The sequence below is a fragment of the Microtus oregoni genome, unplaced genomic scaffold (assembly GCF_018167655.1).
Source record: "Microtus oregoni isolate MIOR12 unplaced genomic scaffold, Mior012 000029F_ref0000214, whole genome shotgun sequence".
NCBI classification, from domain to species: Eukaryota; Metazoa; Chordata; class Mammalia; order Rodentia; family Cricetidae; genus Microtus; species Microtus oregoni.
The window spans coordinates 6,364,227-6,378,775 of NW_024543088.1; the positions used below are offsets into that span (position 1 = coordinate 6,364,227).

The 14,549-nt window shown below is 38.1% G+C and overlaps 1 protein-coding gene across 1 annotated transcript in view; it reads left to right on the forward strand.

Moving 5' to 3' along the window:
* Positions 1-13,092, forward strand: part of LOC121464643 (zinc finger protein 431-like) — a 46,341-nt gene extending 33,249 nt beyond the window's left edge. The window contains exon 5 of the mRNA XM_041677676.1: positions 12,326-13,092. Within this exon, the coding sequence (XP_041533610.1) occupies positions 12,326-13,092 (767 nt within the window). The remainder of the gene's footprint in view (positions 1-12,325) is intronic.
* Positions 13,093-14,549: the final 1,457 nt, after the last annotated feature.

A 14,549-nucleotide genomic window follows, 5' to 3' on the forward strand; every position in this document is an offset into this window, starting at 1 on the left:
TCTTTTTATATCAGTGTGTTTTCTAGCTCAGGCTTGCCCCCACATTGTGTACCTGAGGATTGCTTTGAGCACAGATAATTCTGCCTCTGTTACCCAGTGCTGGGAAAACACCCTTGAAATTTTTTCCAGGCTAGGCTTGACTGGACACTGTGAAGGGAAAATAGACCAGTTAATGAGAGTCCTCTAATCCATCTGACTTTTCCTTGGGACTCACTATTGAAGAGGGATATGTGAAAGAATTGAGTCCATTTACCTACTGTAATTTACCAACTGTAGCTGTTGAAGGCAGAGTGCAGAAAGGGGACGGTAGGAAGCAACATGAGAGACTTACTGCTCCACAGGAGTATACAGTCAATGCACAGACCAATAGGCAGATCCACGGGAAGTGTATATGTACTCATCCACATGGAACAACCTAGTTAGCAGAGCTGTGGGAACACTTGTATTTTGGAAAGTCACCATCATATCTGTAAAAACCGTGTTAAGCCAAGATTCTTCCCTTTGAAATGGGCCACATTCCCAGAACACCACAGCAGAGCAACCTCTGCTTGATCAGTGGACTGACCTTTCTCCATTTCCCCACACAATGAGGCCTTGGAGCAATGGGTTCACTCTTTCTTCTAGCACTCAAATTTACATAGAGCCAATCCCACAAAGTTACCTGCTAAGAGACCACATAGAAATTTTTCTAGAAAACAGGCACTGAGAAGGAAGGCAGCTCACCTTTGCTAACAAACAACTCTGTGTGTTCCCAGAGGTGTGTAGCACAGCAGAGATTAGATGAGAACCATGGGTGAATCAAGGATTCAGGGATGTTCAATAATTTTATCTAAGGGCTTGGCATGTCAGAATCTTCCCTTTGAATGCTGGCTCTTTCGTAGGTCAAGTTACCTGTTCTGGAGTACTGCTTTGTCAGGTTCTACCTGTCACTTTCTGTGATTTTGAATGCTTATTATTTCCCTTGCCTACGGATTTTTCCAACCATGTCTGTAAAAACTAGAATTCTCATGGAGATCTGCCCTTGCTCTTACTCTTCTTCTTCACCTCTACTACTTTTCCTTACTCTCCTTTCTTCTCCTCATTCTTCCTCTTCTCCATGTCTTCTTTCCTTCATTTGTCCTCTAGCATGAAAAATAAAGAAGGTGCCGAGGTAATATACTTGAGTTAAATGTTTTACCCTGAGATCCTTGCTTGCCATAGATACCCAGTTCTGAAACCTGATGGGGTACTTGGGCTGGTACTCAAGGCTTCCAATAAAAATTAGTACTACAGAGTTTATAATCAGTTTTAAATGATTGATAAATGGCATGACTAGCCATTTTTGGGGGTCCACAGAAAAAAGCAATGAAAATATCTGGATAAAGTATTGACTTTATCATGAAGCCCAATTGCTGTAGTTTTACTACTTCAACCAAAATACAAGATCTCTGTAAACTGTGATGTCATTGCCTAACAGGACTGTTGTCCCTATTTACTCTGGAGATCTTGTCTATTTCCCCTGTCCAGGTGGATCCATATATGTTTCTGTTATGTTCTCCTTGTTACCTAGCTTCTCTGTGGTTGTGGACTATAGACTTGTTATCCTTTGCTTTATAAGTAGTATCTACTTTGGAGTGAGTAATACTGTTTTCTTGATTTTGAGTCTGGGTTACCGCAAACAGGATGGCATTTTCTAGTTCCATCCATTTCCATTGCAAGATGTCATTTTTTTTTTTTACCACTCAGAAGTACTCCATTGTATAAATGTACCACATTTTCTTTATCCATTCTTTGGTTGAGGGGCATCTATGTTTCCAGGTTCTGGCTATTACAAATAATGCAGGTATGGACATAGTTGAGCAAATGCCCCTGTGGTATGATTGACATCCTTTGGTACATGGCGAAGTGTGGTATTGCTGGTTCTTGAGGTAAGATGATTCACAATTTTCTGACAAACTGAAATACTGATTTCCAACATGGTTGTACAAGTTTGCAAACCCACAGGCAGTGGAGGAGTGTTCTCCATACTCCACATCCCCTCCAGCATAAATCAGTTTTTGTATTCAGAAAATTTAGTATATTATTCTGACTTCCTTGAGGTTTTGTTGGTTTGGGTGCTGTCTGTGGCCAGACAGTTTTAGGTTTTTTTTTTTCTTGAATTTAGAGGCTTGCTATATTTCTATGGAGATCTGTGTTTTCTAATTGTTGCTATCTCTGTAATGTTTTTCTTCTCCTTAAGTGATTGATATGGTGAATGCACTGGTTTTGATTTTTACAACTTTTTCATATACTACAGTCTCTTTGAATTAGATTCACCTGTCAACATGATGTAGCCTAGAGTCTTCTGAGGAAACATCAGTTGAGGGCATGCCCACTCTGAATCACTAGTTACTATGTCTGTGAGAAATTGTGTTGATTGATGTAGGAAGACTCTTCCCTTGATTCTGGCAATACTCAAAAGCAAGTAAAACTTGACTGGACAAGAGGGCTAGCTGAACTTGAGATAGTGAAAAACTGAGAGAAAAAGCTTATAAATCTTTCACCATTATTTTTTTTACTTCAGTTGCTATCTTGAATTTCGATTCTAAGATTCCATGATGATGGCTTTGTGATCTTGCAGTATCAGTTAAGTAAACATGGAGATGCTTTTTTTTTGTTTGTTTGTTTGTTTGTTTTTTTATTTTTTTTTCTTTTTCGAGACAGGGTTTCTCTGTGGCTTTGGAGCCTGTCCTGGAACTAGCTCTGTAGACCAGGCTGGTCTCGAACTCACAGAGATCCGCCTGCCTCTGCCTCCCGAGTGCTGGGATTAAAGGTGTGCGCCACCATCGCCCGGCATGGAGATGCTTTTGATTAGAATTAAGTCACAGCAAATAACAAGGAAGTTATAAGAAAATGCGGTACAACAGAGTGATATTGTTACCGCAAAGAACTTGGAATTGATGACTTTTAGAGGATTGTTGAGAATATTAAGATTGAGATGGCAAAATCCCTAGAAACGAATACACAGAGCTTCACCAGTCACTGTTATGGGACTGAAACGATGGGAGCTTTGAGAGGAAAGCAGACAGTGAAGGTGGAAATAGATTCCATGAAAAATTAATCTAGAGGTCATTGGATTATATTTTTGTTCCAAACAATTCTTACTTTCTCCATTACATGAAAATTGTGTAAGCTGAAATTAAAAAGCAGAGGCTGATTTCTTAAAAGTATTGATTCAGTTGGGTAGTTTTTATACATGACTGATTTGGGTTTACAATAGAAAATTAAACAAGTGGGACAGAAAGAAATGAAAAAGTCTTTTTGGTAATGAAAAAAACTCTGGGTAGTATTAGGTGGCAGAAACTTTCAAGTAGATTGTCATCATTAAAAAATCCGTTGCTCTAGAGAAAAAGCCTAGCAAGGTGCTTTAAGGGTAAGATTCCATCTTGCGAGGAATTGGGAATGGACATGTCAGTGCACAAGAGGCCTACATGGCCTTCCCACAGCTGGTGTGTCTTGTTCAAACAGAACATCTCCACCTCTTTTGGGGTCTAGGACACAGTGACAAGAAGTCAGGTAGAATGGGAATAATATTTGGGGGAGGTATTCAAAGAGTGGAGGAGATCCATGGGTTGACAGGCTTCCTGGATTTCAAATGATTGTTGTGAACTCTGCTTTATCAGGAATTTTTGCCTGAGTTCAACTACCTGTTCTTCTTGCTGGTCTGGCCTACTCTTGGGGGCTGGGAATATGTCTCAGGGATGATGGCTGGAGAGTTGTTTGCGGATTGTGACTGTGGAAACTAAAGGAATGAAGAAGTTTTATGAACTGGTGGCATACCTGTTCTTTGCCTGACATGATCTGTATGTGAGTATGGGATTTCTGCCTGAATTCAGGACTGGAACACAGACAGACATATTCCTCTCTTTCTAAATGGAATATATCCAGTGTCATTTTGTGTCTGAAAAGTTTACTTTTTTTAATTGATTTTAAAAGATGTCACAAGACAGTATTTTATCTAGAATATCAGAAGAGATTTTGGATATTTGAAGAACATTTTGGCTGTTAAAGATTGTGAAGATTATGAAGTTAGATTCAAAGCATTTTCATTTCTTTTGGTTTATTCTCTTTATTCTTCTCTCATACAGTACAATCTGACTACAGCCTCAACCCTGTCTAAACTCCCTAGTCCCCAACATTCCCACTGGCCCAGATCCTCTTTTCCTCTGTTTCCCTTCAGAAAGAGCAGGCCTCCTAGGAATGTCAACAAACATCATGATTAGATACAATAAGACTAAACACAAACCTTCATGTCCATGCATGATTACACAACCCCGTAGAAGGTAAATAGTTCCAAGAGCAATCAAAAGAGTCAGAAACACTCTTACAGTTAGCAGTCCCAGAAAAACACTAAGCAAAGCAACCTCTATAGAGAGAATAGAACTCAGACACTGCAAGCTCATAATTGCTCTCTCAGGCTCTCTAGGCCCTTATGATCCCTGCCTAGTTGATTCTGTAAATTGTGGTCTTTTCCATGTCCTTGACACATCTGGCTTCTAAAAAACCCTCACCCAAATTTCTGCTTGCTTCCACATGCTTTAGCTAGTGTTTAGTAAAGTTCTTTGCATCTGCCATAATCAATTTTCAGAGGAAGGCCATCTGTTGACAGGCTAGGAAACAATCTATGATTTTATTAGAGTAGAGCTAGGAATCATTATATTGATTATTATTTTCTCTTTTGTTACTTGTATTTTGTTCTACTCTAAATTCTGAACCATTGAACTTCTCATTCCTTGCCATCCAGGCAGGGTTGACCATGGATTGCCTCTTTTAACTTAGGCCTCAAGTTAGTCCCATCATTGGTTTGCCACTACACCAGTTTAAGCCACCAATTTCCTGGTATATCTTCAGGACAACACACTGTGTGTCAGATATTTTGTGGCTGGCTTTCTTTTCTATTCCCGCCACAGGGAGCTATATGTCATTGGAGAAGATGACAGGTTCAGGCTCCATATTCTTAGTTACTGGGAATCCTCACTACGGTTGCCCTCTTAGCTAGCCAAAATTTTCTATTATATTAGGTTTCCATATCAACTTTAAAATTTTTCCTATTCCAGTCATCTCTCCCTGTATATTCTCCCTCCATCCCTCTATTATCCCATGATTGTTACTCTTGCTATTTTCTGTTCATTCATAAAATCTAGTCTATTTTCTTCTTTCATATGGGATCCATGCATCCCCTGCTACAGCCATTCTTGTAATTTACCCTTTCTGAGTCTATGAATTGTACCAAGATTATTTTTACTCAACTGCTAATATCTACATATATATGAGTACATATCATGTTTGTCTATGTGGTTCTGCTTTTACTTGCTCAGAATAAAAAAAAAACCTGAGGAAACTAGATGTTAAAATCAAATAATCAAATAAAAATATGGTACAGATGAAAATAAAGAATTCTAAATAGATGAATTTAAAACTGGCTGTAAAACAGATGAATAAATGTTCAACAACCTTAGCTATCAAGGAAATATAAATCAAAAGTACTTTAATGATTAATCTTATACCTGTCAGATTGGCTAGGATCAATAACACAAGTGACATAACATACTGGCAAAAATACAGACAAAAAGGAACACTCCCCCATTGTTGCTGAGATTGTAAACCTGTATAGCCAGTATGGAAATCAATATGACAGTTCCTCAGATAATTGGGAACCTATCTTCCTCAAGACTGAGCTATACCACTGTGGTAGTTTGAATATAATTGGCCCCCATAATCTCTTATGGAGTGGAAGTAGTGGGAGGTGTGGCTGTTCTGGAGTTGGCATGGTCTAGTTGGAGGAAGTATGTTACTGTGGGTTTTTGAGGTCTCTTATTCTCAGGATACTTCCCAGTGTGTCAGACTATGTCCTGTTTCCTCTTAGTCAAGAACAAAGGACTCTCAGTTCCAGTATCACATCTGGCTGCCAGCTTACAGGCTTCAAGCCATGATGATTATTAACTCAATCTCTGAAATTATATGTGAGCCTCCTCAATTAAATACTTTTGTTATAAGAGTTTCTCTGGAGCCGGGCGATGGTGGCGCACACCTTTAATCCCAGCACTCGGTAGGCAGAGGCAGGTGGATATCGGTGAGTTCGACGCCAGCCTGTTCTAGAAGAGCTAGTTCCAGGACAGGAACTAAAAAGCTACAGAGAAACCCTGTCTCGAAAATAAAAAAAAAAAAAAAAAAAGAGTTTCTCTGATCATGGTGTCTCTTTATAAAAAAAAAAAAAAAAAAAAACTAAAACAGAAGTTGGTCCCAGGGACTAGAGTATTGCTGTGATAGTCCTAACCATGCTTTTGTTTCGAATCATAAGGTCTTTGATTCTTTGGCTTACAAAAAGGAAAGAATGCATTTGGCACTGCATATAGGGTCATACTAGGAGGAGCAAAGGAGACAGTCAGTGACCTTGATGACGACGAAATGAAATATCAGGAGCCAGCTCAAGAGGTTTCAGAGAAGAATTTTAATGTTTCTTACAAATGATTCTTGTCATATTTTGGTGAAGGAAGTGCCTTGGTTCAAAAAATCTGCCTGAGGCTAAAGTAAGGAGATTTTGATTAATTCCCTGGGAAGAAGAATCCTCAACGCAGCGCAAGATAGACTTTGCCAAGTGGATGTTAGTGATAACTCTACTGAAGATACTTAATAAAAGGGATTCGTGGCCCGAGGGGGTGGTGGCACATTGACTTTAATCCTAGTACTCTGAACACAGAGGCCTGCACACCTCTGTTAGTTCAAGGACAGCTTAGTTTACACATCAAGTTTCAGGACAGCCAAGGTTATACAGCCAAAAGCAGAAAGCTGGTAAAGATAGAATTAAACAAGGTGCCATGTTCCAACCCCAGTAAGCAGCAGAACCTGACAGCTGGGGCCACATGGTTCTGGCTTAAAATTTAAGGATAAAAGAAAGGCATTATATTCTCTGTTTCTTGTTAGCTGGGGCTGAAGAATCAGCTGTGATGAGCAAGTTATCAGAAGTATTTAAGCAAAATATGGTTCTGCTGGATACTTAATGCTGGACAGCTAGAGCTAAAAATTTAGTGATGATTACGAGACCAGCATCACTGATGTGAAAATGTCTGGGAAGTGTTTTCTAAGAGCACAGAGCAACTGTCTTCCAGGGGTAGCCACAGTTGTACCTCAACAGGTAGGTGGAGTTTCTAATGTGTTTCACCAGGTGGTAATATTTTGAAGGTATTGATGGATGTAAGGCTTGGCACTGTGAGAGGTCAGGAAAGGACATCACTGAAGGTGCAGTGTCATTGGCAGTTGAATGCCCGGGACTGTAAAGGTCAGGCCAAGAGGTGTGGCACCCTGAGGAGATTCTATGAGAAACACTGGTGAAGGTGAAACCCATTTACAACAGAAGACCCCAGTGTCTGGAGAGGCCAGCAGTGTGAGATGACCACCAAAACAGCAGTAGCAGTGGAATTGAGCCAGCCAGAGTCTAGAAGACCAGATGTGTGTACTGCAGAGGGCAGAGTCAGTGTATTGACCCAAAGCTATGGAAGGGTCCTGAAGATCTTGAGTGGGACTTAATATTGGAAAGTTGGAATTCTTTAATTATCCAAGATGTTAGAGATCCCAGGGTCATAGGTTACCTGCCAAGGAAAGCTACTAATGTGCAATGGAACCCGCCAAAGAAAAAGAAGTGTGGTTTTCTCAACAAAGCTGAACAGGATTGGAAACCTGGAGAGCTATTGGACATGGAATTAGGTATCATTACATTGACTTTTTTCTTTATTGTTACTTGTATTTCTTTCTACCCTAGTTCTTTGAGCCATTTAACTTCTGGATCCTGCCCATCTAGGCGCTCTTCCTAGCCATGTTGGGCCTCAATTTGGGCCAGTCATTGGTTAGCCACTACACAAATCTTGAGCACCATTTTCCTGATATATCTTCCATACACCACAAGTGTGGTCAAATATTATGTGGACGGCTTGGTTTTTTAGTCCCACTACTGGGAACCATATGTGATTACAGAAGATGGCCAGTACAGGCTCCATATTTCTGACTTATAGGGAATCCTCACTATAATGACCCTCAAAGATTGCAGAAAGTTGTTACTGCACTGTTTGACCATCAACCATTGAAAGCTTTCTTATTCTATTAATTTCTTGCTGTGTTTTTCCCCTACATACCTACATTTACTCTTATGATCCTTCCTGTTCTTGCTCTGTGTACTCCCACAAAATCTAGTCTATTTAATAGAATCTTTGGGATCCATGCACCCCCTGCTACAGCCATCTTTGTCTCTTATCCTATCTGGGTCTGTGGATTGTACAGTAATAAGTCTTTATTCAACCGCAACCATCCACTTACAGTGAATACACATCATGTTTGTCTATGTGGTTTTGATTTACTTTTTCAGAAGCAAAAGACCTCAGGCAACACATCTAGAAAAAAATTAATTGAATGAAAATGTGGTACAGATTTAAACAAGGAGTTCTAAATAGATGAATCTAAACTGTCTTAGAAATACTTAACTAAATGTTCAATATACTTAGCCATCAACCAAATGTACATCAAAAGAGCTTTTAGAATTCACCTTATACCTGTCAGAATAAGCTAGCTTCAATAACATAATAGAAAACTCATGCTGGAAAAGATGTTGAATTAGTAGAACGTTGATTTGCTAGGATCAATAACACAATTGACATATCATACTGGCAAAGATATGGACAAAAAGAAACACTTCCCCATTGTTGCTGAGAATGTAAACCTGTATAGCCACTATGGTAACCAATATGGCAGTACCTCAGATAATTGGGAATCTATCTATCTTAAGACTCAGATAAACCACTCTGATAGTTTGAATGTAGTGAGATCCAATAATCTCCTAGGGAGTGAGTGGCACTATTAGGTGTGGCTTTATTGGGCTGGGTTATGGCCAAGTCAAGTCAATATCATGATTGTTATAAGAGACTTCACATTGAAACACTTCAGGAACTGTTCCAGCCTATGACAATCTTTGAAGTTAGACTAAATACATTTTTATCATGGGATGACTATGAATATTTATGCATCAGGGTCAGAATGTAGTTGATCGAAGGAAAAGGTCCCAGATTAGAAGAAGTGGTTGAACACTTGTCTCTCCGGGGTGCTCTTCTTTGTTGTATTTGTAGAACATTGAGTAGGAGAAATCTTTTGGATGAAATTCCTATATTGGGGATTGGATTTACATGTTCATAGCCTGAACCCATTTCTGGTTATGTGTGTCCTGATGTAATGACTTCACCGCCATTATAGATGGTGTCACTCAATGACAAAACATGCAGTTGAAGCAATTTCTGTTCACTCTTAAGCCTTTTGCTATCCTGATTTCTATTTTAATTTTTGGTTTTTACTTTTGTTTTTGAGAGACAATGTTTTTCTGTGTAGCTCTTGGTCTTCAGTGTAGCTCCTTAGACCATGCTGTTCTCAACTCAGAAATACAAATGATGCTGGCTACTGCACAGAAGGATTAATGGAGGAGCAACATGCTTGTTATTTTTCTGTATTCTTTTACTGTCTGATGAGCCTGGAATATAGGTTTTGTGCATTTCAAGAATAAGTTCCGATGCTGGACTTCTTGAAATTTGAAGTTTGGTGGAGGGTATCATTCCCTTTCCCAGGAGAGTAACATCCATGACATCAATACCTCTGCTATCTGAATCATTGCACTGCAGGGGTGTGACTTTCTACCTGCCTCTATTTTTTTTGTTTTGTTTTGAATGCTCTCAATGAATATGAGGTTGTATCTGTATACAAGGGTATGTACCACAGGCGTGCCTGTTTCTCACGGTTGTCACAAGAGGCGTCAGAACCTATGAAGTTGAAGTAATGGATACAAGTCCCTATTAGTACTGGTAATTGTGCCCACTTATCTGCAAGGACAGCAAGACCGCTTAATTGCTGACCCATCTCCCTTACTCTATGTTGTTTATGATCATTTGCAGGGCTGGAGTTTTCTTTGGTCCATTTGTAAGTGTTAAACATGCACTCCCTTTTAAGATCTTATTATGAAACAGTTTAAACTGGGCCACTGCAAGTTCTGGAAGATGAATGTAGAACTAAAGTAAATACAAAAGTTTGTGTAAGAACTTCATTTAAAACCTCTGATTTCCTTTTATGTTTTTAATTTAAATGATTATGGATGGATACTGGGTTTTATTGATTTGTAACTCTGGCTTACCTGCAAGTCATTGCATAGGCTTTGAACGACATCCAACTCAATTTATTTCATCTGCTTTTACATTGATCACTGGGATTAAAGTCACAAATGAATATATCCAATTTTGCCATCCTTTTTCTAGATAATCATTGGTATTATTATTTCTGTAATGTTTTCTCAGTAGTGTTGATCTGCTTGCTTGTATGTCTCTGTATGTCTGTTTATTAGCATTTCTTTCTCAAGGCTGTATCCTATTTAAAGGGCCAACAAATGGCACATATGAGCCTCTTCTTCAGTTTCCTTCTACAGTGACTTTTGTTTATATTATAATGCAATGGCAAGGCAGAAGTGTGGGAAGCAGCAGCAATATACAAATATATCATTGTAAAAGAAGTATCCAATGTCAGGATCACACTTTGTTTTATTGTTGATTGGATTCTTCTAGAATTCAGTGACCTATGAGGATGTTCACATTGACTTCACTGAGGATGAATGGATTTTGCTGAATCCTTCCCAAAAGAGTCTCTACAAAGATGTGATGCAGGAGACATACAGGAACCTCACCGCTCTTGGTAAGATTGTGAAATTTCCTTCACATTTTAAAATAAAGAGACAACTGTGTATTATTTATTGATACTTTTGTATACTTGTGTTTGAGAAAGAGTAAGAATGAGCCAAATAACTAAGGCATAGTTCACTTAAGATATTCAATTTTGTACATATGATTAATATATTATTTACTTTTTGTTACTGTATTAGGCTACAGTTGGGAAGACCATAATTTTGAAGAGTATTGTCAAAGTGCTAGAAAACATGGAAGGTAACTTTTATTTGCAACTTGGTGTATATTTGTCTCTGAAGAAATTTTAATTTGTCCCGGAAGATTTAAAGAAAAAAATAGTATAAATAAGCACACCAAAAATTATATGGTTGATTATTAATTTCTCATAAAATCATATGCCTCAATATGAGGTAAATGGTGTGTACATTCCTCTAAACAGAAGAGAAGGAAACAATGTCTTAACTGATGCTACCGTGAGAATTATACCGTAGAGCTACTAATCCATTTAGTTTCATACCACTCAGATAACACATAGACACATTGAATAGATAATAAGGATATGTTTAAAACTGTGCCAAAAATACTCTGTAATAAAGCGCATGTTACTCATGTACTTGTGACTTTGCCAAACTTGTTGAAAGAGTTGGGTCATGAGAGTCAAAAAGTCTCTTGTGGAGAAACATTAATTCCTACACCACATGTCTGCCAATTACAAAAAGTCAAACTGTGAGAATTCAAGGGACAATTCTTCTTCCTTTAATAAGAATGTCATATGTCACAAGTGAGCTTCCCAAAATTGAAAGAGGGACTGTATATCTTTCAGAATAATGAAAAGATAGGAAAGATATTTAATATTTCAACACTGGGTAGATTTGTTGAATGTGCTATAAGATTATATTTAATTGGTTTTCAAATATCCTTCAGAAGTCATCAGCAAACTCACACTGAAGATAGCCCTATGAGTGTTGGACTTATGTCCTTACTTTTGTTTGTACTAGTACACTTTCTTGTGGTGGGTATTGCACTACACGAAAACAGAAGATTCCAAATGTAAGGCTATTTAAAACTGAGTTTGTCTAGTTCCTTTCAAATATGTAAAAAATATTCATATAACACGATGCTATAAATGTGGGTCATTTAAAAATAGACCCATAGTATCAAATGTTCTTCAAAGACACAAAACATCCCATACTGAAAGAGAGCACCATGAATGTAAAACTTAAAATCTGATTCCTCTTTACAATTAAACGAAATCATAAAATTAGTCCATACAGATATTAAGATTCATCAATGTAATAAATATGGTAAAACTTTTACATGTGCCAATTATCTTTGCAGGGATGAGAGAAACCATAATGGACAAAAGCCTTCTGAATATACTCAATGTGATAAAGTCTTTGCATGTTACAGTCACCTTCAAAGGCTTGAAAATTTTCATTCTGCAGAGAAACCCTATGATGGTATTCAATATGGTGAAGCCGTTGCAGGTACCAGTTCTCTCCAATTACTTCAGAGTACACATGCTGAAGAGAATCTCTATGAAAGTAATCAATGCAGTAAAGACTTTTCATATGTCAGAAGTCTTCAAGTTCACAGAAGACAACATTCTGGAGAGAAAACTGATGAATGTAATCAATGTGATAAAGCTTTTTCAAAATGCTCTAAACTCCAGATACATGAAAGAACACATACTAAAGAGAAACGCTACGAATGTAATGAGTGTGGTAAAGTATTTCTACTTCAATATAATCTCCAAGTACATAAAAGAACACATACTGGAGAGAAACCCTACACATGTAATCAATGTGGTAAAGCCTTTTCACAGAACAGTAAAGTTCGAGTACATCAGAGGATACATACTGGAGAGAAACCTTATCAGTGTAATCAATGTGGTAAAGCTTTTTCACAGAACAGTAGTCTCCAAATACATAAAAGAACACATACTGGAGAGAAACCTTATCAATGTAATCTATGTGGTCAAGCCTTTTCAAGGAACAGTAGTCTCCAAATACATAAAAGAACACATACTGGAGAGAAGCCCTTTGAATGTAAGCAATGTAATAAATCTTTTTCAGAGTGTTCCAAACTCCAAAGACACAAAAGAACACATACTGGAGAGAAACCCTATGAATGTAATCAATGTGGTAAAGCCTTTTCATATACCAGTACTCTCAAACTTCACAAAAGAACACATACTGGAGAGAAGCCATATGAATGTAATCAATGTAATAAAGCATTTTCACAACTCCGTAGTCTAAAAACACATAAAAGAACACATACTGGAGAGAAACCTTATGAATGTACTCAATGTAGTAAAGCCTTTGCATGTTGTAGAAGTGTACACATCCATCAAGGAACACATGCTGAATAGAAACCCTACAATTTTAGCCAATGTAGTAGAGCCTTTGTATGTGTCATCAGGCTTTAAAATCTTGAGAAAAAAAATCATACTGCAAAGAAACTCTTTTTTTTTTCTTTTTTTTGGTTTATTGCGGTAGGGTTTTGATGGAGGTGGGTCTTGTATCTAATCTGTTGCGTTCATTGGTTAATTAATAAAGAAACTGCCTAGGCCCATTTGATGGGCCAACGCTTAGGTGGGTGGAGTAAACAGAACAGAAGGCTGGGAGAAAGAAGCTGAGTCAGGCAGCCGCCATGATTCTCCCACTCCAGACAGATGCAGGTTAAGATCTTCCCAGGTAAGCCACCTCGTGGGCTACACAGATTATTAGAAATGGGTTAGATCAATATGTAAGAGCTATCCAGTAAGAGGCTGGAACTAATGGGCCGGACAGTGTTTAAAAGAATACAGTTTCCGTGTAATTATTTCGGGTAAAGCTAGCTGGGTGGTGGGACGTAGACCGCCGTTCATATTACAACAGGATTTCTCTGTAGCATTGGAGTCTGTTCTGGAACTCACTCATAGACAAGGCTGGCCTTTAACTCACAGAGATTTGTCTGTCTCTGTCTCACAAGTGCTGGATTAAAGGGGTGTGACACCACAGTTAGCCTGTCAAACACTTTAGGTGCAATCAGTGTGGTAAAGTTTTCCTCTTCTTGGTAGTCTTTATATGAGAGTAAACTTTTAGTAGATAAGGAGTCTATTAAGGCCTTTGCAAATCACAGTACTCTGATGACCTGAGAAGATTCATACTGAAGGGAATGTGACTATAAATATTTTGGAAATATCTTCAGGCAACACACATTCGCTTACATAAGACTGGGAAGAAAACACGTCTACAAGTGTCAAATCTATTCAAGCGTTATGAAGTCTCTATTTTTTTTGCACATGCAATATTATATGGACAGAAGTCTTGTGCATTTAGTGATAATAACCCTTTTTGATTTCTCACCTTTCTTCATTTATATAAATACACTCATCTGGAGAAGTTAGCTTGATTCGGGAAATAACCAGGCTAGCTTACAGATAAACAATTATATTTTTACATATTATAGGGGGAAACTCATGCCACAAGAAGGGAAAGTCCAAGTTCTTCTGTTTCCTGTGGAAATCACCCAGAGCTCAAGCACCTTTTTCCTAAAGATGACCTTGTTCCTAGGAATTCCTTGTCTCCAATCCTCTTTCAGATGTCTCATTCTACCACAATTTTTTTTTAAAAAAATGACATTTTAGTGTCTCCTTATACCATTGGAAATTGCTTCTCCTACCCAAGTTTCAGTAGTATATTCACATGTCTCAACATTCACTGTTTGCAAGATCCATGTATCTATTGGTGTTAATCTGACTTTTAAAGGCCCAAGGATCCTTTTTCATTTTAAGTTGGCATTTGCTTGTTTCTTATTTTTTTTTTCGAGACAGGGTTTCTCTGT